Source organism: Rhea americana, unplaced genomic scaffold, assembly GCF_003343005.1.
Source record: "Rhea americana isolate MKP2758 unplaced genomic scaffold, rheAme1 scaffold_233, whole genome shotgun sequence".
NCBI lineage: Eukaryota > Metazoa > Chordata > Aves > Rheiformes > Rheidae > Rhea > Rhea americana.
The window spans coordinates 1,280,133-1,301,131 of record NW_028186350.1 but is presented as its reverse complement, the minus strand read 5'-3'; the positions used below and the strand labels follow the sequence as shown (position 1 = coordinate 1,301,131).

General features: G+C 41.9%; 1 protein-coding gene across 1 annotated transcript in view; it reads right to left on the bottom strand.

Moving 5' to 3' along the window:
• The window catches only part of PRKG1 (protein kinase cGMP-dependent 1), a 377,911-nt gene that overhangs the window by 12,952 nt on the left and 343,960 nt on the right, over positions 1 to 20,999 (bottom strand). Inside the window, exons 10-12 of the mRNA XM_085306160.1 lie at positions 7,264 to 7,403; positions 4,186 to 4,275; positions 2,391 to 2,532 (exon numbers count right to left, since the gene is read on the bottom strand). Coding sequence (XP_085162286.1) covers positions 2,391 to 2,532; positions 4,186 to 4,275; positions 7,264 to 7,403 — 372 coding nt within the window. The remainder of the gene's footprint in view (positions 1 to 2,390; positions 2,533 to 4,185; positions 4,276 to 7,263; positions 7,404 to 20,999) is intronic.

The following is a 20,999-nucleotide window of genomic DNA, read 5'->3' as shown; positions in this document are numbered from 1 at the left end:
GGGGGCTGGGAGAAGGACAGCCCTGCAATCCAATCTACCATACTCATCTGACACCTTGCTGGAGCCCATCAGCCTTGGAGAAATGGTGTGGAGGATAAACTCTGACCAGTGACRCTTGGCAGTACGTTTCCTTGCCACCTGGCCATAAAGGCCTCTGATGATGCTCATCAGTTGCAGGCACACAGTGAAGTGGCACCACACCAAAATGGTCCGACCTACTGTCACTGCTCATGAGTTTCTCTTTCCAAAAATAAGGAAGAGTCCTTCATCCCGGAGGCAGAGATGTTGGCCCTTGGTGACTCTCAGGGTGGTGGGAATGTTGAAGACCATCAGTCCCTCTTGGAGACAGTCTTCTTTTTAGGGTTGCATTGCCCCACCCTTCACTGATATAGAAAAGGCTTCTCAGTGCCCATATCATCACCAGCTAATAAGGGTGACTCCTAAAGAGAGATGGGACAGCACCTTCCACCAAGAGAAGTCCTCCTTTTTTCTTCCTTTCTCTATGGGCTCAGGGAGATTTCTGCAATCCCTGGACATCTGGTGTGTGCTTTATGTGCAGAGCACATCTACACTGTTTCTTGACACAAAATAATAATATAAGTGATAGCACAATAAAGTAAAACCCTTGGAAAACACTCTCAGCATGAATGTTTTTGCTGTGGCTTTATTTAAAAACCCTCAACAAGCCTTTTGATGCAATATTAAGATGCAACACATCACCAGAGAGTGGCAAGGTGCCCTGTGGCCATATGAGCCTGGACATAGCAATCACCAAGGAGCAGCCAGTGGGCAATGCAAAAACCCCACTGTCACTTTCTAAGTTCTTACAGCAGAGTACAGTCACACAGATTATCCTGCTTGATCTCCAGCTACCTTGTCCTTCCTGAAGACATGCAGCAGGAGAAGGCTACATGTTGGTTGCTCTGCAGTAAAATTAACATTATGGATTCATAATATTCAGGGAATAGGAGTTGAGCCAGGTTACTTAGCCCTCTGTCAAAGCAAGCTGGCATTTGYAGGGGTGAAGGTCTTGCATAAATTCTGCCATCCTGGTTTGAAGAGGTGGTTGTTGCAGGAGGACAACACTGAGAAGCACCACAACCTTCTGGGAAGACTAGTTTAGCTAGAGCCATAAGCAATCATCTCACAGGAGTTTGCACAGATCAGTCACGTGTGTTTGCAATGCTACTACAGAAGTGACCTTTACTGTCAAAGCAACGTGTTGCCTAGTAGCCCATTCTTCCCATGACTGCCTAAGCAAGGCAAAGCCCAGGCAAAGACTCAGCGGGCTGTTAAGYCTCAAAAAAAAATCTGCTGCAGTCYGTTCCTTGTGGTGCACAAGCTTGGAAAACGGATGTCCTTGAGACTCCAGTGTTCAAAGGCACATCCCTAACAGCACCTATGTTTTTAACAGCCTCAGTAGAAGGCTCTTAAGAGATGCAGTTAAAATGTGTAAGTGCTGTTACATTCATAAAATAAGCAGCACAAAACTGAAAGACTGCTTCACAGAGTTTTGCATCCGATTGCCAGTGTGTTTGCCGAGGACTGCAATGAGCATGACATGGATACAATTTGATTATGCACAACTGGCATGATACAGAATTCAAAACTGGAGAGAAAAGAACATGCGGAGCCTCTTGAAAAAATGATCTTCTCTTTCTTTTCTCTCCCACTTTTCAGACACGATACTGCAAGCGGTTATACATAACTGCCAGTGCGTGTGAGGTGCTCCAGCAAAYGCCAGTGAACACTGACTTTATTTGAAACCACGGTGCTCAGGCACACAGATAACCTCTTCCATAAGAAGTTATAGCTTTAGACATGATAACATTACCAATAGTTAAGACAAGTCAAAATCAAATCCCCCTAAGTTTGATCAGCTCCTATTCAGCAGCACGGTCTGATGATCCAAAGCAATTAATAATAATATCTCTTGCCCTGACAATGTCATGATTAATTTTTCCATTAAGAATTATATATATATATATTTTGTGTGTGTGTGTGGAACAGAACCTACTCAGAAACACCAGTACTCTGCAAATCTTTTTTTCACCAGTTGCCAGGACTGTAGCTCTGAATGCCAAGTCTTAGCCTGAAGTAGTGTTTTACAGCTTGGCTAAACTGCTAAGCCACAGTTTGCTGGAAGCCAGGAGACTATCCTGATGATGGGATAGTCTCATGTGACAATATGCTTGCCCTGCTCTTAACTCAACCTCTACCAACAGCCACCAGCAGAAACAGGACCCTCGGCTGGACGGACTTTGTTTCTTATCTTTGATGATTAATGCTATGTTCTCCTCTACCCCTCCTACAAGGTGTCCTGTACCAGAAGGACCCCCCAGAGATGCTGGGGTTTTTTTGGAGYGAAGGCAGACACTACAGGCTCTTACCAGTTTGGCATAACCTCGATGATCCAGAATGAGGTTTTCTGGCTTGAGGTCCCTATAGATGATTCCTTTGGAATGCAAATAGGCAAAAGCTTCGACCACACACGCGGTATAAAATCTGGTCGTCGAATCTTCAAATGAACCTCTACATAACATGAGAAAGGGAAAGAGGCCAAAGCAATTAGTTTATACAGGACTGAGCCATCACTATGCTATTAGACATCTCTAGGGCTCGGTTTGGCAATACCCAGGGTTAAGTCGAGCATTTTCTTTCACCTGTAGGGATTGTTCTGCCACATTCTCCTTCCTAGATCAAGCCCTAACACACAATTATGTTTCTAAATAGCTTTCCCATGAAGCTGAGTTCTTCAACAGCTGACATCTCGGTGTCAAAAGAATAAGCCTCACTGCAGCAACCCACAGGCTGCTAAAAGAAAGCGTACTGCAGGACAGCTGTTAGCCTACAAAGCTCAAAGCAAGTTAAAAATTTTAAGGAAATGAATAAGGAAGACATGTGGGTGTGGGTGCTACCTTTATGCTTTAATCAGATGACAGAAGGATGTCGCTCTAAATCAGCACAGTTAGGAGAATGCCGGATACCCAGAGGTGAACTACATTTGTTAGCTGCCAACCAAATCGTTATGCTGACAATATTTTTTTCTCTTATTAACAGCCTAAAGCCATACAGTAGACCAGTCCAATCTCTTCTGTCACTTGATTTTATCCTAGCGTTACAATATCTGCACAGTTCAGTAGAATCATTCTAATAGCTGGGGAAAATGCCCATTATTGAACTTGCATAAATAGCTAAAAGCAACCACATTTCCATTTTGGATGTTAGCATCTTTACCTTTGCACATTCAAATCAAACTCATCAAAAATATGTGAAGTTGTATTTTATAATTGCATGATACAGGTAATGCTTTACAGATACCTTGCAAGCAAAAGGTGATTTTTTATTATAAACCTTTGAGTTTTGGGTGATGCATACATTTTGATCCCCACCTGTTGTGGACATCAAGAACTCCAAGATCAACGTTCATAACTGAGACAAAAGGCAAAAAGTAACAGTTGCTGGAATTCAAAGTGTTAATTTCAAATTCAGCATAAATTGCATTTCCGCATCCTCATTTTATTTTTTATTTGCAAAATGCTTACAGAAGCAAACCACATGCCACTGCCCGCCTTGAGCTCATGCTCCGAGTTTGACGGCAGAATAGGAGAGCTCTGCTTGCTGCAAGGCAGACAAAAGTGCTTCTAAGCTAGGTGGCAGCAGAACCACAATTTAAAGGCGAGAGAAGTAAAGATAAAATGGTCAGGCTCTGAAACAGAAAATGAAAAACAAATAAATTCTGATGCCTGATAACTTTGCTACTGTCCTAATTTTAGCGGTCCAGAGAAGGCATGTTTTTAGGAAAAAAGAAGAATCCAAAACATTTGTTGTAGATAATAAATATATATATATATATTTGCTTTCTGAGTGATCTTACAGATGCAATTCTTTCACTTTTTTTTAGTTATATGAAGTCATGTTGGAAGTATGATGCTATTACATAGCTATATACGATTTGTCACACTGTTTCCTGTACAAAGTCTTGTACGTACTGGATGTAACTTAGGGTATTCTCAATTACAACTAGAGTTGCTTGGTCTCTAGTATGGGAAAAGATGATTTCCCAGTCTTATTAGGATCTTAAACATAGCATGGTTTTGCCTGTGAAAGGTAAAGGTCTTAGGTTATCTGAAGGCATACCGGAAAATATTCCATGTTTTCACACAAGAGTTTCCTAAAACCTACCTGTCCCTGAGAATTGTCCAGAGCTCTCCACCTAGACAGGCTTCCATCAGCATGTACAAATACTTGCTGTCTTTGAACGTCCTGTAGAGCCTGTTGTCGGCAAACAAGAAAATACAGTAAAAGTTCCCACTTCTTACAGACTACGCGCTTCATCCCAAGCGGTGCCACAAGACTAAGGTGAACCTTTCCGAGCTACTGCTACGTTTACGGCTATCGTTTCAATCCCTCCACAGTCCTTTGTATCCTGTGCGAAATATTTCAGCGGAAGAAGTCTGGTATTTGAACGGTGGAGCATATTGCACACAACGAAAGCAGAGGTCCTCGCTACTCAGGGTACTAAATATGAAGTCTGCCATTTCTAACTGCGTTAACTTGGTATTCAGCCTTCCAGATTCACTTCAAAGAGAAGCTTTCATACTATTTTTTATAACATCCACATCATCTTATTCTTCAAGCTACAGAGTCCAGTGGTAGATCTCCAGTCATCTTTTCATTTAATCATTTCAAAGGAACACCACCCAATTTGTGATCCATTTACGAACTCCAAATTAACCAATTTGCTAATATACTTTGGAGAATTTAAAAAGAATCTTGTCATATTTAGGTGACTAAAAGCATCTTTCCTTTTCTTTCCTGACTTTGTAGGAAAATTTGCCTAAAAAGATAGATGGGGATAGGGCTTAGGAATCAATGCTATTTCTCAGCTGAGATCTAAATCATGTGCTGAAATCCCTGCTCTGTGCCAGGGATACATTAAATAAATGCAACTATGGAGACCTTCCCTTATCATAACATTTCACAACCTACATCTACAGTGCAGACATCCTTGCCTCAAGATCCATTTGGCTCTATCAAATCCAGGTATAGCATTTTCTTCTGGAAAGCTGTTAGTTTACCTATGACTAAGTTTTATTTAGTGACACTTGGTGTCGTCTGTTTCTTTTACCCAGTTTAATGTACTTTTAGCAATCAGACTGAACTATCGCTCATGGATTTTTTGCGGTTTCATGGTAACGCTTTTATTTTCAGTAAAATAGCCTGCTTTTTCCGGAATTAGTTTTGCTTTAGACTGCTAATGCTAGATCACTCAGCCTTGCTGAAGTCCTCTGCGCTGCAGCCCAGGGAAGGATGCCCTTGATCATAACCAGGTTTTGACGGAAACCAGGACGTAAAGCATTCGAGAAAGTTCTTCCCACTTTTGAACTCAGTTCGGAGCAGGAAAAAAATTTCAGATCAGTTCCCAGGATCATCCAGTCACTGTAGTCCTATTTCAGGGCTTTCCTTCTCAGCCCTCTGCACCAGCATCTTTTTTTTTTTCTTGACTATCAAAAGGATAAACACTGGGAGTGAAGACAGTATAGTGACTTGTAATTATTTCGTTAGCTACGAAAATCAGTGATTCCATTTACAAAAGCCTGCTGGTTCACGCTCTTTATTTGAAAGTGGATATTCTTGAAACTGTATCAAAATGTCCCTGCTGTTGGCTGGCCCTGTACTTCACCTTCCATTACATTAGTGTATCGATCCAGATCGAAAAAGAAAACAAATCTATACGCTGAAACAGTTTGCAAGGAATATTCAGCTTGAGCCTAGGTAACAGGGGCATGTTTGTGAATCAGATAATAAAGATCATCAATGTGTAAAGGAAATTGAAGCCATGTACAGTGTTGTCCTGTTTACTTCAGCCAACCATAGTTGTGGCAAATGAATCAAACGTGAAGATGAAATAAATGCTTCAAAAGTAACAACAGCTCAGTTAGTGATAAAAAGCAGCATATAGTCTTTTGCTTTCTTCCTCCATTTCAGTTAAGGAAAAATAGCCTTTGGGCAGAGTAAAAGCTGGGCTGCAGAGTAGACATCTTTGCTGGGATGGCTACAGTGCAAGGCATTGGGGAGCTTCATGGCATCATTCTGCACAGAACCAGCTTGAAGCTGCAGGATGGAGGCTGAGCAAGAGCTAAGACCTGCTGGTCCCAAACTGTGTTTGAGATGCATTTCCAAGGGCTCTAAGGAGAGCAACACCTTGTTGCTTGGCAGAGCCGGGACAGTGGAGATGTTCCCAAGCGCTCAGAAGGAAGGAGCTGACTGCTTTCCATCCTGTGCTAACAAGGCATTTCTGGAGCTTCTTGGGAGCAGGAATGATCTCCAGCAAAAGCCAGATGCCTTGGTTATCTATTTTAGTGTGAGGTGAATTACCCTTGTGAGGTTCCCTCTGCTTTGTGCTGGCTATGGAGAAGCATTGGTGACCAGCWTAGACAAAAGGCCTCATTGGAGATAGCTTCTGTTTGGTGTGAGGCTGCCTGTCACAGGTCCCAACTGTTTAGTATTCTTACTCTAACCGAAAACATGCAAAGGATCATCTCTTCATCCTGTTGACAAATATTCACCATTCTTAAACTGCCAGAAAATTGTGGCTATTACAGTAAAAGCAAACAAAAGYGCCTGGTGCCTGTTTTTAGCCACTTAAAAGTTGCATCTCCTTAAGTTCTGCAGAAGAATACCGTTTTAGTATGTGTACACATAGAGAGTTAAGGRACAGTGAACTGGATCTTGATAACATGCCATAAAGAGAAGTGCTGAATACAGCTGAATCTTTACTCCCATGATGGTTCCTGTTCTAGAAAGAGCAAGCCCTGCCTTTCCGAGTCCATTTACAACAGAGGAAATTCAATATTGAGTCAAGCTAATGCTGAGTCCCGGAGGGCACGTCTACGCGGAGCATTGCATGCAGATACCATCAAACTCTGCCCACACTCCAGGCTGGTTATGCGCTTGCTCGGAAGCAGGAGCCATGCAGCCACATTAGCATGGCACAAATCCTGAGAAAATAAGTTAAGCCTCAGGTTTAATTTAGGCTTGGTGCTACACTGATACCATGGGCAGAGTAATCCCACGCTGGTCTGGAGAAGACCTCATCCTATGGTGCCATGTTAGCAGTCTCTTGCTGGGAAGCTATGGCTAAAATGCTTCTAGAGTGATGCAGGGACTAATTCCTATACCATTTTCATTGCAATGTGGTTTTAAATGCCATATTTGGCTTCCCCAGGGGAGTGAGAGTGTAGGCTAGAGGGACGGTACCTCACGATGAAGTCCGAATGAGCGCTCTGCATTATCTGCTTCTCTGACCGTATGTGCTCCTGCTGTCTTGTGTCCACTATGTGCCGTTTCTTCAAGATCTTCATGGCAAACGTTTTCGATTCTTCACTTTTCAACTGGACCTGGGATAAAGCAGGCAAACCCACTGGTTAGAAGCAGGGCGTATCTCCCCCCTGCAAGCTGTGACAATTGTTAATATGATGCTCAACATGGGTCCCAAGTAATCTCCCCACCCTCAAGAAAGCCAAAAAACAAAACTTCTTTCACAGAAAGCCAATTCAAATACGCACTTGTTTCAGTTCAGCGGATGGATTAGGTATGAACCAGATTTCTAAACGTTTTGCGTATTGCTGCATCATGCACGCTTAGCATGTGGGCTGCTACAGTACGCTACCAAATCGAAAATCCATCTCTAAAACTTACTGTGTCAAAGGGAGAATCCAACCATCAGCATGACTCTCGCATAAGGTGTTGCTAGACACAACTTGCATAAAGCCTTTCTCTATAACTAGTAACATATGCAACGACACTGGCAGGGAAATAGAGTCCTTGAATGTTTTTAAAGCTGGCCTTTTCATGGCACTGCTTTGTCACGTCATTACTCTTAACCTTGAGCCTGAGGAACCTATATTTAGCCCGGTTTCCCCAGATGAAGTTGAAGCAATCCGTCTGCTTGCTTGCCAATGTTACCCTAGTAACTTCTGAACCGTAGAGCACTTCCAGGCAGAGCTGAAAGGCAGCAACAAATCTCAAAGACACTTCTAATCCTGCAAATTGGTTCAGACTGATTGCTGGGTGGAAGAGAGAGACCTCAAGGGGCGCTGGCAAGGAAGGAAAGGCAGGTTGATGGAGGTGTTAAATGTACCCTTTAGCGGGAGCTGGGCACCCAGGCTGGGTATGAGCAGCGGAAACACTGCAGTCCCTTCCCTGCCATGTGCATCATAGCAGAGATAGGGTTGGTGATGGAGAGGAAGTGAAAATATTGTACAGGCAAGAGACTCGGGAACAAAATACGCAAATCCACGGGAAAGCGGGCTCATCTGGTTCTGCAGCTCATGGACAAACTTGCTTACTGGAAAAATTATGAGCTAAAAAATGGAGATTATTTCATCTGCTGAGTTGAATTATGGGATTGCTTCAGATCCACCCAAGCTCTTGAAAGTCGCAAGTCTTTCATCTTAAGTCTTTAATGACTTCCTGTTCCAACAGCTGACACCAGTACCCATTTGTCAACCAGCAAAAAGCTGGGTCCAGAATATCCATCTGCCTCCTGGAGTGGAGCATCTTTCACGGCATTGAAGAGGCTGTCAGGAATGGCAGAATGAACAGGTGGAATCTGCTCTGTCTCCTCCTTTTTCCGCTCATTACTACAGTTTCAAGTTGACTTGCTATCATGTAGCTCTGCAGTCCTGCACTGCACAAACACCCACCCACACAGAGTACCGGAACGGGCAAAAGGAATATATTTGTATTACTGTCTGTCAGCTCCCCTGGCATGCGCTTCAGATTGCAACCAAAGCATATATGCATTGCAGCTGTTGGAAATTAATGTACTATCCTTTCCAACCTCACCATCCCTTACTAGTTACCACTAAATGAGAAAGGAGGAATTTTGGTTTTATTGTAGGAATCAGTCTTTTACTTCCTGCTTCAGCCAGCAGACAACCTAGTCATCTGTTTTTATGCCCAAGAGCGGCTTTAAAGTATAGACCAAATCAGAAATCCAGCTTGCCTTTTAGATTACGAGAGAACATTCATAGGATTGCATTTTAATATTTTTTTATTTTCTTGATAACAGAAATGGAGGCTGATATTAGAGATAGAGATAGCATCTGCAAAACTTTTCCTAGGCTGTCCTTGCAACCATAACCTTGACCAGTTTCCATGGCGTTTGTTTTGTTTGCATAACAGTTCAGCCCATCCAACCTCTGCCAGAAATCAAACTGGTACCGAGATACCCTCTTTAACCCACAAGGACACACACAGTTTACGGAAATCAAAACCAAAAGGCAGATTCTCCGCTGGTCTAAAGATACGCCAAGCCAATTCTCAAAACCACTGCAAGTGCTTCAGAAATACACACTAATAAATGAGAATCCACTTTTCTACAGCCAAATCTTTCATCCTAAATGCTTTGATTTATTAATACTACTTCAGAGGTCTCCTCCATAATGACCCAAAACACAGGCATCATAGTTCTTCATGTGTCACCAGCATAAATCGTGTCTGCTCACTGTCTTTTAGAAAGAAGCTGCAGAATTTCATGACAAGCAATTTGTATGACACAGTTTAAGGTTGTTGAATTTAATAAAGTCAGAAAAATCTGAAGATGAACCGAACTTCCTCAGATTACTGTTGGCCTTCTCAAAACATCTGTGGAGATTTCAATTTTAGCAACATTTTGCTACTACTTTCCTAGAAGCATCCAGAGATTTGCTGGCTTGTATTCTTGGCTCTTGACGTAATACCTGTGCGCAGAAATACCCGAGTTCTCCCATTACCTTTGCAACAAATGTGGTTACCCCTCCTCGCACAGCAGCAAATGYGTGTTTACTCTTAGGGTGGTTGTAGCTGCAACTTTATGTGTTGGACTTTTTTTTTCTGTGTGATGTCTGCCCTCTGATTTGTAGCTTCTCATTTTCCCCACAGTTSCAAGTATTTCTAACCCCACACGTAAATTTATTTTTCCAGAGTAACTATCCTGCATTTCACACTGAGACTTTCAATTATTATCTTTACATGAAGCCTATGTTTGCCATTTGACCCTTTGGGGAGAGAGGGTACAAAGACCAAAACAAGCTGCCTAAAATAAAGAAAAACATTTCTCCTCATCCATCCAGCAGAGCTCCCCAGTTGCTTCATTGAACTGGTGCTACATGATACCGCTCCTCTATGTTAGCTGACCACAGCTCAAACCAGACTTTGCATTTATTGCAGATTGAAAGTGATAAAAATGCTTTTTGGTTTGGAGTTGGGGTTTTTTTTTGTTTTGTTTTGTTTTGTTTTGAATAAATGACATATCAGTTCAACTGTTCGATGTTATTGATCTAACTCATACCAGGCTGTTTCAGGGGAGCGGGGAGAAAATAAACAAATTGCAACGAGCAGTTCTTAGAGGAGGAGGACCTACAGGAGCAAAGGGCAACCAGGGCTGTCCAGTTCATGCAGCTTACTSTGAAACTGGGACACCTGGGAGCAATTCCTGGGCCAAAATGTGTGCCTGACCACGKCCTGATCACCAGGGCAGGATATGACCTGGCCTCACACCACTTCTCAGCAAACTCTGCTTTCCATGTGAAGGAAGTAGGTCCACCAGCAAACCTGAACACCTCTCGGTCAATTTGATGGTGAAACTTTTTTTTTTTTTTTTTAATAGCATTCAGCACTTCTAAACATACTTGAAACACAAATCCCCATTTCTCTAATGCTACTGCTGCCTATCTTTACCCTGCGTCAATGATAAATGTAACAGCTTGGTGGATTCTCAGGTTGCTAGCTTCCAAAATTATATATTGAAGTGTAAGGTCATAGTTCTTTCACTTCTGGCATATCTTTTTTAGACCATGTATTGTGACTATTTGTTCAATTATTTTGTCCTTCATTACAAAGGGTATTTAGTTTTTAATTACTTTTTTTTTTCTTTTTTGTTTTAGGAATACCTGGGCACACGATGAGGAGCCTGAGGAAATAACCTGCTTCCCTATACTTGTACAGCTTCAAAATAAGTACACAAAAGGAAGTTAATAGGAGGGAAAAAAAAGGCAGCATTTCTATTTGATATTTGATAATGCTATCGCTGCCACAAATGTTTAAATATAGAACAAACAAGGGTTTACAATTAGCCAAAGCAAGGCTTTGACCTAACGCCACGGGAGAATTTAGATAAAATTTCCACTCACATTCCCAAACCGCTTCATAATGCAGAGGATTTACCAGAGTCTGAGAGCACTGGRGGGATTAATTTGTATTAAATGTACTGATACACCAAAACATGTAGGTGAGGTACAAAACCTAGGGCTTACTTTTGGATCGYTTTTCCTTTGGATTATTTTTCTACGTGTTTTTTGTGAGCAAATTTACTGCTCGCAAAAGAGAGAAATAAAGAAAAAAAAAAAAAAGAAAATGAGAATGAGCTGCTGAGAACATCCTGCCCACCAATTACCAGGGGAAAAATAACACACAGAGATTATGAATCTCAGCTGCAGAGGATCTGGATACATTGGGCAGGGAGTTCAGCCTTCCAAACTCATCCACCACAAAAATCTCCTACATGCTGTGGAAAGGGAAAGCATGTGGTCCCCCAGTGCAGGAAGCTCACTAGACCAACTTCGACTCAAAACAGTTTCAAGTCACCTCCAATTTCCACGGCCCCGGGATTATTGATTTGCTGGAGACCTGCTGGAGTGTTGGATTTCAGCTGCTTTCCTTTGAGGCCAGGAAAATTGCTAAGAGGATCTACATGGGACAACAACTGGCTTCCACCTCTCCACCAAGTTCTCTGCAAGTTAAATTTCCAGTCACTTCCCTTTCCTTTCCTACCATCACAGTTTCCTTACATAGTCATTGCCTTCCTGGAGYGTCAAAAACTCCAACATTCCTCTTTTTCAGAGATTCAGTGCACTGATGGCAAGAGCAAACATCGTGTCTGCTGCAGATATCCACATTCTGCTGAAAATGGTGATTTAGTCAAAGAGAATATTGACATTGCAAACTCATTGAAAGGCCCAATGGCAGGGAAAAATTACAAATAAATTTTATAGCACTGAATATACTCCTCCCTCCCTTCTTCTCCGCTTTCCTATATGTATTTAAGCCTTCCATATGCTTCTATCCTGTCACAGTGCCCATGCCTTCCTTTYTGGTGCAATAATCCCCAAAACAGTGAACCTTGGTAAACCAGTAGGAACTAGAGAGGGGAGTTAAGTAAAGCCGGTGCCCAGACGCCACTCAAAAAAGGTGAGGGGAAAAAAACAAAACAAAACAAAACAGAAAGAGGTAACGTTCATTACACTGGGCAGTTCTGCAGGATTTTCATCCAAGCAATGTACTGCATCCCCATGACACAAACAACGAGCAGAAACCTTGTCTATAATTAAACCAGGCATTTATAGAAGCAAATATGATGATAAAAGAAAGAGTTGCCTCTATTTTGCAAATACACGCTGAACCAAATACCGCAGTGATGGGCTATCACGCACAGATTTGGGGTCACGGTTGCATTTTTTAATTATGAGATGTTACCTGGATGAGGCTACTCTGGGAGACTCAGATTCCTSCCTCTTTTAGATCCTTCCCATCCCACAAGCTCACAGCGATCGCCAAGCTGATGAAGAAGCGGCTATTCCTACCCTACATATGTGAAACCCATCCAGACCTTGGAAGCTAGAATGCCCCATAGTGTCCAGGGTGGACATGAATTCAAGAGAGAAGATTTTGTCTGGGCCGGACCCCAGAGCTGTCCTCTGCCTGCACGCCTGGAGGGTGCCATCAGCTGTGTGCTCACTGCTTCCCCCCTTCCCATCTCCATCTACTTGCTCTGGAGACTCACTAGGCAGCTACTTGGACCCCATGCTATATTTCCTATGTTCTTTGGAGAGAGGGAGGAAAAAACTCACAGAATGCTTTAAAGAGTAAACTAAGAACAATTTTGAAGAATCATCACGGGAAAAAAAAAAGGAAAAAAAGTAAGGCAAGGAGACAGGCGTAAAAGTCTACTTGGGCAGGAGCAATGAGCAACTGTGCCCTCGTGCACAGGGAATCCTGCTGGGATCCATGAATCAGCTGGTGGAAATGATGAGCCGTYGCTCACCGCAGTCTGCCTGCCCCAGCATGAAGCTGCCGCAGGGAGAGGAGGCCAACCTGGCGATACTGTGATCCAGCGTGACAGCCCAGTCCTGTGCCACCAGCATCTGCTTGGCAGCCTGGCTCACCATGATAGCGCTGCTCCTGAGCGATCCCAACCAGATGGGTCACAAGCTGAAAATACACCCAAGCGAGACGGTTGTCTAAGGAGGACGYGAGGATACAGCAGCAAAGGAGGCTTCATGGGGCTGCCAAACATTTGGAATTCACAGGATGACTTTTAACATCTTAGCATTGAGAAAATACTGCGCCTCAGTAAAGAAACTTAAAAATACCCACTAATGTGYGGGGTGAAGATGCCTTGTAGTCGGTTCAGCAGAACAGCAACCRTACAAAATTAGGACAAGATGCTGACACGGGGGAGAGGAGAAGGCATCCAACCTCTCTTGCTCTTCTGAGTTTCATTAGACCTCAGCTGGCTTCTGCCGGGCTCGCTCAGCTTTTACAAAAATGTTGGGACCATTCCAAAAATGTTGCTTGGTTTTATGACGTACAAACGGCTGCCACTTCCAAAACACACAGTACTTTCAAGCTCTGCTTTTTTTTTTTTTTTTTTTTTAAAAACTATAATTCACATGCAAATAAATATCTTTTGACCTCAGTGCTTTTTTCACATTTTTGGGAAAATGGGTATTTATGAGAACAAATCTAGGCCCTAATGGAAAAAAGAGTAAATGGTTGTATCTGTGTGTTTCTTATTCTTTCTCCGTCTGCCTTGATCTCAGTATATTTATTTGCTACTTATTTATGTGTGCATATTCATTACTTTACATAAAAAGTCCACAACAGTAGCAATTTCTGTGCAACTCCAATGAGAACTGAGCTGCTAAAATGCAAGCTGCCCTTTAGAAACATTAACCATTAATAAATATTTACCAGAAAGTTGAACAATCCCAATAAAGGGGGATTTTTCTTTTCCAGTGAAGATTAAGTGACGCGCCTGCGGCAAGTCAAAGCAGCCTTGAGTCTCCTCAACCTTATCATAATTGGGATTTAGACATAGGCTATACTATTTTGACTGCACTTATCTCCTCCGTGTGTGATCTGCTTCAAGGAAGTGATGGTGAAGAACCTCTGCTGATGCTCTGAGTTGCCCGTTACTTTCATTTTTGACATAAAAGTTGCAATTTGAATGACTCCAGCTGCTTCGAGAGCCCCAAATTTCTTGTTGCTGGTAGATATAACTTGAACGTGAAGCTTCCAGGTGCGATGGGTGCAAAAAAATCTCGCACAGAAGCATTTCCTGCTAATCCTCGAGGTGGCTGGCGCGGCTCCTAGCCAAATGAGAACACCCAGCAAGCGGAGTTTGTGCAAATAAAAAAAAAAGAAATATTTAGTTTAGTCTGGAGATGTGGCTTTTTTTCCTAAACTCTCAGTAATAGTGATCTTTTAGGAGTTGGACAGAGGCTTTTCTTGAGGTCTTGCGTGCATTGCTCACAGGCGAGGTTCTTGTTGCTCATGTCTCCCGTTGCACCTCAACCACCCAAAGACGGAGATGGTAGCTCAGATACTTTTCGAATGGGCCTTTGCTAGCTGACATCCGTAAATTTTGGATGTGACAGAGCCAGAAATCGGTGCTAGCGTGAAAAAAAAAGACGGACATACCTTTGTATCACATTAAACCGACTCCAGGAGCATCCAGCAACCGAAGCACAAATGCTTTTGCTTGCTGGGTATGTGCAAGGTTTTTATTTATTTTTTTTTTTTTTATTTTCAGTGGTTTCTCAGATACATGCAGTCGAATCAACAAAAATACCTGCAGCTGTCGCCGAGCACAGGGCTTAGATGGGCTAATGAGAGTGCAAGCTGAGCTCTCCTAATCCCAACAGCTGACCTCCTGCACGGACTAAGCAGCCGTTCCCCCCCAAGCAACGCCATCATCCAGCGTGGTTTTAGCACTCAACGTATTTACGTTCCTCCAGGACGAAACAACTTGCCTCCTAACAATATTGCTTGCCTCCGAAATGCCCCTGCTACTGCCCTTGTTTTGTTATGACTGAACAAGGCTAGATACAGCTAAATGCTAAAACTATTTGGGAGGGCACTGAATGCTAAGGGACTGGTCAGGAAAATACCTTGCAAAATTATACTCTATGAGTACACATACGTCTCCACTAAAAAAAAAAAAAAAAACATAATTCCTTAGAAAACCTCATCTATTTAACCATTAATTAAAGCTGCTTAATCAAACACTGAATGTTGCTAAAAATCTTTAAGTCTGTGCTCTGAATACTGTATGGAAAATTTATATTCAGTGTTTGACCACATGCACAACTATGTTTTCTTTATAAGCAAGGGCCTTGGGAAGTGTATAAAAAGTTGTGTCTTTCCATAAATGCCAGAGGTAAATGCTACTTTTCAAAAATGTCTAGAAGGAAAAGGCTAAAAACAAGTGAGGAATGTGAACTGCTTCATGTATAAAATCATTCCAATATAAAGGCCAGAAGAAGGCTTATATAGCTAACACATATTAAACCAAATGGGAAAAACTCACTAATTAATTCCCTAGAAACAACTAATAGGCCATTCTATGATTCTATATACAAAATCACGGATACTCTCATTTTAATTACCCATAATAACTAAGAAATGCCCATTCAAAAGGAAGGAGGCCAAAGGATTCTTCACGATTTCAAAATAAAAACTAAGCAATTTCAAACCAAAGATGACCGATCTGTCTAATAATAATAAAAAAAAAAAAAACAAAACTTTTAGCGGATGGAACAAAATGACAGTTATGCAATTGGAAATTTCCACTAATAAATGTCTGATTTATGCATCTGCTGGTCTATTGGAAGACAATGACTTTTTTTTTCCCCTCGCCATCTAATTAATTCGCTAATGATTTTGTTTACAAAAAGGGCTGAAGGCTACAATAAATCTGACCGCGCTTTATAATCCGTGGTCAGATTTCTCTTAAAACATGAATGAAAATGAAAAATACCATATTGCCCATTTAAAACAGGCCTTCTAGAGCCCCGGTAAAACATGGTTGAAGAAAAGGCTTAAATTTTAAGCTTACGTCTGTATTAGACTCCGCATTGCAAAGGAGTTTAGTAGCTTTTAGTAGGTCACCAGGAAGCTGAAAGGACATTACAAGCGGCATTTCACAGAGGTCTGTCTAGACTGTGGCACCATTAAATACTTTCATTAACGGCTTGCGTGATGGAGTAAGAAGAACGTTATTCACTTCGCACCGCTGAGCAAAATTATGCTATGAGCCCTTCTGAGAAGGGCAAGGGAATCCAACCTGATCTTTACAAATTGAAATGATGACTCGAGATAGAAAGGATGCAATTCAGCAACGGCAAAGGCAAAGCACTACACTTAATTGCCATTTTTCTGCTCTACCCGACTGCCCCGCTTAGATCAACGTGCCTTGTTTGGGCCATTGCTCGAGAAAGACGAGAACCACCTGGAGATGAAGAAGCAAGAATGAGCGCAGGCTTAGAAAGCACGAGTTGCATGTAAAGCTCAAAAGTAAATTTATTTGTTCTAAAGAATAAAGCACTACAGATTAATGTGATAACAGTCTTCAAATGCATACGTCTTACTGCAGGAGAAGGCAAGGAACTGCCTCCAAGTCCTCTTGGAACAAGAAGGACAAGAAAAGAGAGGCTACAGCATGGGAAGATGTTAAATATTAGGAAAAACTTYCTTGCAGCTATGAACAGGTAAGCACTGGAATAAACTGCCTTCACTAAAGGCTTTCAACAAGAGATTAGAGGAAAAATGGTCAAAAATACTTAGGTCTCATTGATTCTGCCTTGTGSCATAAAAATGGAGTGAATATCTCCTTGAGTCTCTTCCAGTCCTGTGTTTAATGAACATATGCCAGAAATAAGTGCTTTAAGCATCACTGACTTCCGCAAACCTGCTGAACATTAAAACTTACGATTAAATATTTTGTCTKTAAGGGCTAAATGTCCTTAATCTGCCTGTGGATACTGTTGCCTTTAGGATGTCCTTGACCATATGTTACCCACAGCTGCGCACAACGACTAGGTCCCTCCTAACTTGCATATGGGTGGAGAGATGGCAGAGAAGTCAACTGGTTTTGACTAGCACATCTGAATATCTGACTGGCCTGAAAAGGCAACAAGGATTTCAGCCGAAACACAGTCTCRAACAAGCTAGCGACGGGGTGTGTGTGTGAAGATGTCCTATTATTTTTGCAACAAATTCTGAAGATCAAATGCTAGCTACCAAAATAAAGGTAAAATAAGTGAAGGCTCATATCACCTGCTCAGCCTGCAGTCATCTGCCTGGGAAAGGGCATGCTCCAGTCATAGTAAYGTGCAGTCCCAAGCCTTTCACCTCTGTTCCTTCTCCTCCTATAGACAAGGGTCTCTTCACAACATTACACAGCTGTACAAATATTTTTCAGGAAAAAAAAATAATTTCTATATGTATAAATATGTTAATAGCCTTCATATGAGTCAATAATATTCCTGTATATTCATGGAGCTGCCCTTCATGCAGCATGAAAGCACRTGTGGGAGCATCCTTTGAAGATGCTCAGATGCCACTTTGATGGCTGCCAGTGAAGAAGCTACATAGCCATGGTTACTGAGCAAAAAACTGCGGACGCATTAGTTATTCTAAACTAGAAGTCTAGGCATCTTATTTGCTTTCATGCTAAGGGAGGTGTTCCAGGGCTGGAGAGCAGGCACAGGGAGACATGTCCTCGAGTAGCTTGCACCTACTTGGCAGACTCTCCAGCAATTTATGAGGGTGGTTCTAGGAATGCAGCACTGACCGTCCCAGGACGGACCGCGGTCTGTTCCAGCCTGCCTGTTTACTTGTTAAACATCGAGAATTGAGATCACACTGCTCACCCTGTTAGTGAACAAATATCTTTATTTTATCTACCTCAGGCCACTTGTCGCTTTTATAAACATGCTTTTGGAGGAACAAGACAGTCTATGCAGGAAGTGAAGTCTTGAGAAACTGTCCAAAGATGACTATATGCACCCTTTTCCAGGGGTGGCACATGGAAAAAATGCGGTTTTGCTTAATTTCATGCCAGTTTAATGTCTTCATAGCTAACTGCAACAGTCAGTGAGGAAAGAAGGAAGACTTGGCAGGCGGTGTTTTGACAGAACGTAAGGACTTAGCGTGGTTTGTGCCCAACTGCAAAATGCCACTTTTGTCGTACCTGCATAGCTGGTCACCACATGAAAACATGACAAGTCATCTTTCAAAAGCAGTCTGCTAAAGTTGACTATAGAGGCCAGTCAAGGACAAAGAAGGAGAACAGCATCCGTAATGACAAAATACGATATAAAGGGCATCAACTAGCCATAAAAATCAAGCAAACTACGTTAAAAAAAAAAAAATTGAGCAAACAAAAACCTGTTGAAAATTTCTCTTGACATAGTCAGGAAGATAAAACTACCTAGGAAAGGCCCCATGAAGACATGCACTAGCTAAGATTTGTCTCCATGCTGTATGCGTAAGCTTTTTGTCACAGGAGCAAAACCAAGACAAAACGATATTTCCATGGATAATATCCACAGAACAGAAATATTATTTAAATAGCCGTCTCGGCCAAGAGACAGGTCCCCGCATTTAAATTCATCCAAGGGACGAATTCTCAAAACAGCCAGTATGCACAGAGGTTTCTAGAATACCATCTCACATTTATACAGGCCACAAAATTAAATTTAAATCTGAAAATTAAAATGCAGGCAAACGGGAGCATTATTTATCCTTGGCCAGTAAGACCCAAACTAAATCCCAGATGCTGCAGTTTCTAACCAGACACCACCAGTTGCCCTCTTGAAGGGTATGAAAATATGCTGGGATGCTGAGCTAGTTGCACGCGGAAGATAAGGTTAAGCTAAAAACGGTCTTATTCTTGCAAAGCGCTTTGCTTATTTGATCATTTTTCCTCGAAGAAAGTGCAATAATTGGAATTCTTTTCAGGAACAAAATTTAACGYTGATGTGCACTAGCAAGCTACCATAATACTAAATAAGGCAATAAAAGAGTTCATTCCTCTGATACATATTATGGCAGTTTGCTTTCAGCCTGAAATTACATAATATATTTTGCTAAAGAAGACAGAAGCAAGAGACAGCAATTCTAGAGTCCATTTTGATGAAAAAAATCTTTTCTTGCTTTAATAACAATCTTGCTTGCCCATACTCAGCATTGAGATGGCAACTCTGAAAGGTACTTAGTTTTTTTTAAACGTAAAAATATAGAGAATATTAACATAGTTTTCTCTGATGGTAAAGAAGAGTGATAAAACTGAGAACGTACGGTTAAAATTTAAAATATCTTTTATCCCTCAGTATGTAATCCAGTATCAGTTAAGAGCCACTACAGCCCCTTGAGCAGAAACATATGACTATTTAGCGACATAATACAACTTCTTTTCCTAAGTAACTAAAAATGCCGAGTATTTAAATTTGACATGTGAGATCATCTTGGCACACTTAGCTCTGCTGTCGATTCTGAACTAAGCGCATACTTTTAGCACTTTAGGTGCAGAAGCTGAAGAAGATCATAAAAGATTTCTTAGATCATATCAGCAAGCCATTACATTTTCCTGCATTTTTCCTCTATTCCTAATCTAGTCCCCAATAAAAATTGAAACACCTCTCCCAAGAGAAAACACTTCTATTCCTATCCTCCTCCTCCTCCACTTGGCAGGATCAATTCTTCCAGGCCCAGCAATGAGAATAACTGCAATCATACAGCACAAATAACTTTGATGTCACCAATAAACAAATCGACAGCAGAAAATCAATATGAGAAGTGGTTTAAGCTAACTAGAAAGCAGAAGGCTCCCTGTTTGATTCACCACTATACTTGCAATTTACCCAGAAAATGACCTTAACCAGCATTCTCCTGCTTGGAACCTCCTAAACTCACTGCTGAAGACAATCCCTTACAAGATGATGAAGACWTTTCAACCATTTGTGCCCTTCTGCAGGCTGCTGAGGTAATACCCAGAGCTTCCTGCAAGCTTCTAAAATTTTTAAGACTCCTGAGTTTTACGTATTTCTACCTAACTGCCATCTGGTACCCTAAAACGACAGAACGTGTCCATCCGCGCTATTCCTCAGACCTGGCCACGGTTTCCTCCACGGATACGGAGGTTCTTGTTAACACCATATAGCTTCCACATTAACTTGGAAAGCAGTTGGAGCTAGAGGACTCGTTGCCTTTAGTAATGCAACCAAATTGATCTAGTGTATCCCAAATTAGACTCTTGCTCTCGAGCATCCTTGGCAGGAGACCTCTCTCCACTGACTATGGAAGGAGTGGTGGGGGGAAGGACACCTTCCTGGGCTATGTGGCTGAGCTCTCGTGACTATCTTCCAAAACACCAGCTGTTAACAGGAAAAAAATATATATATATAAATATAACAACAGGAAGGGATTAAAGTTCTAATCAGTCTGCTCTGCTCTGCCTGATTTTAAATAACCTTYGAATGGGAAAAGGCAGAAACAAGTTGCTGTTTAAACACTGAATTCACCTGCTAGGCCACAAGCAATAATCAAACCACTTATTTTGCTGGTTTGCAAGTTCCCAGCGCTAAGGGGATAATGCAAAAAGGCGCTTTTGGCTTCCGCACTGTTACGGAGCGGGGATTTCCTCTAACTTTTGTGATGGCACCAGTAACTCTGTTTACTTTTCTGGCTCTTAACTTAAAGGAGTTCCTCACATACTGTACTGGTGTCCGGTATCAGAAATGCCTCCTTGCTCAGYGCAGTGATGTAAACTAAGCTCCCTCTTTCTATTATAAGCTTTTGTATACACACGATATTACAAATGGGTCGCACAACGGCTACCCTTTCCGGCTCTTCTTGCTCAACCCCTGTTTTAATTAAAAAAAAAAAAA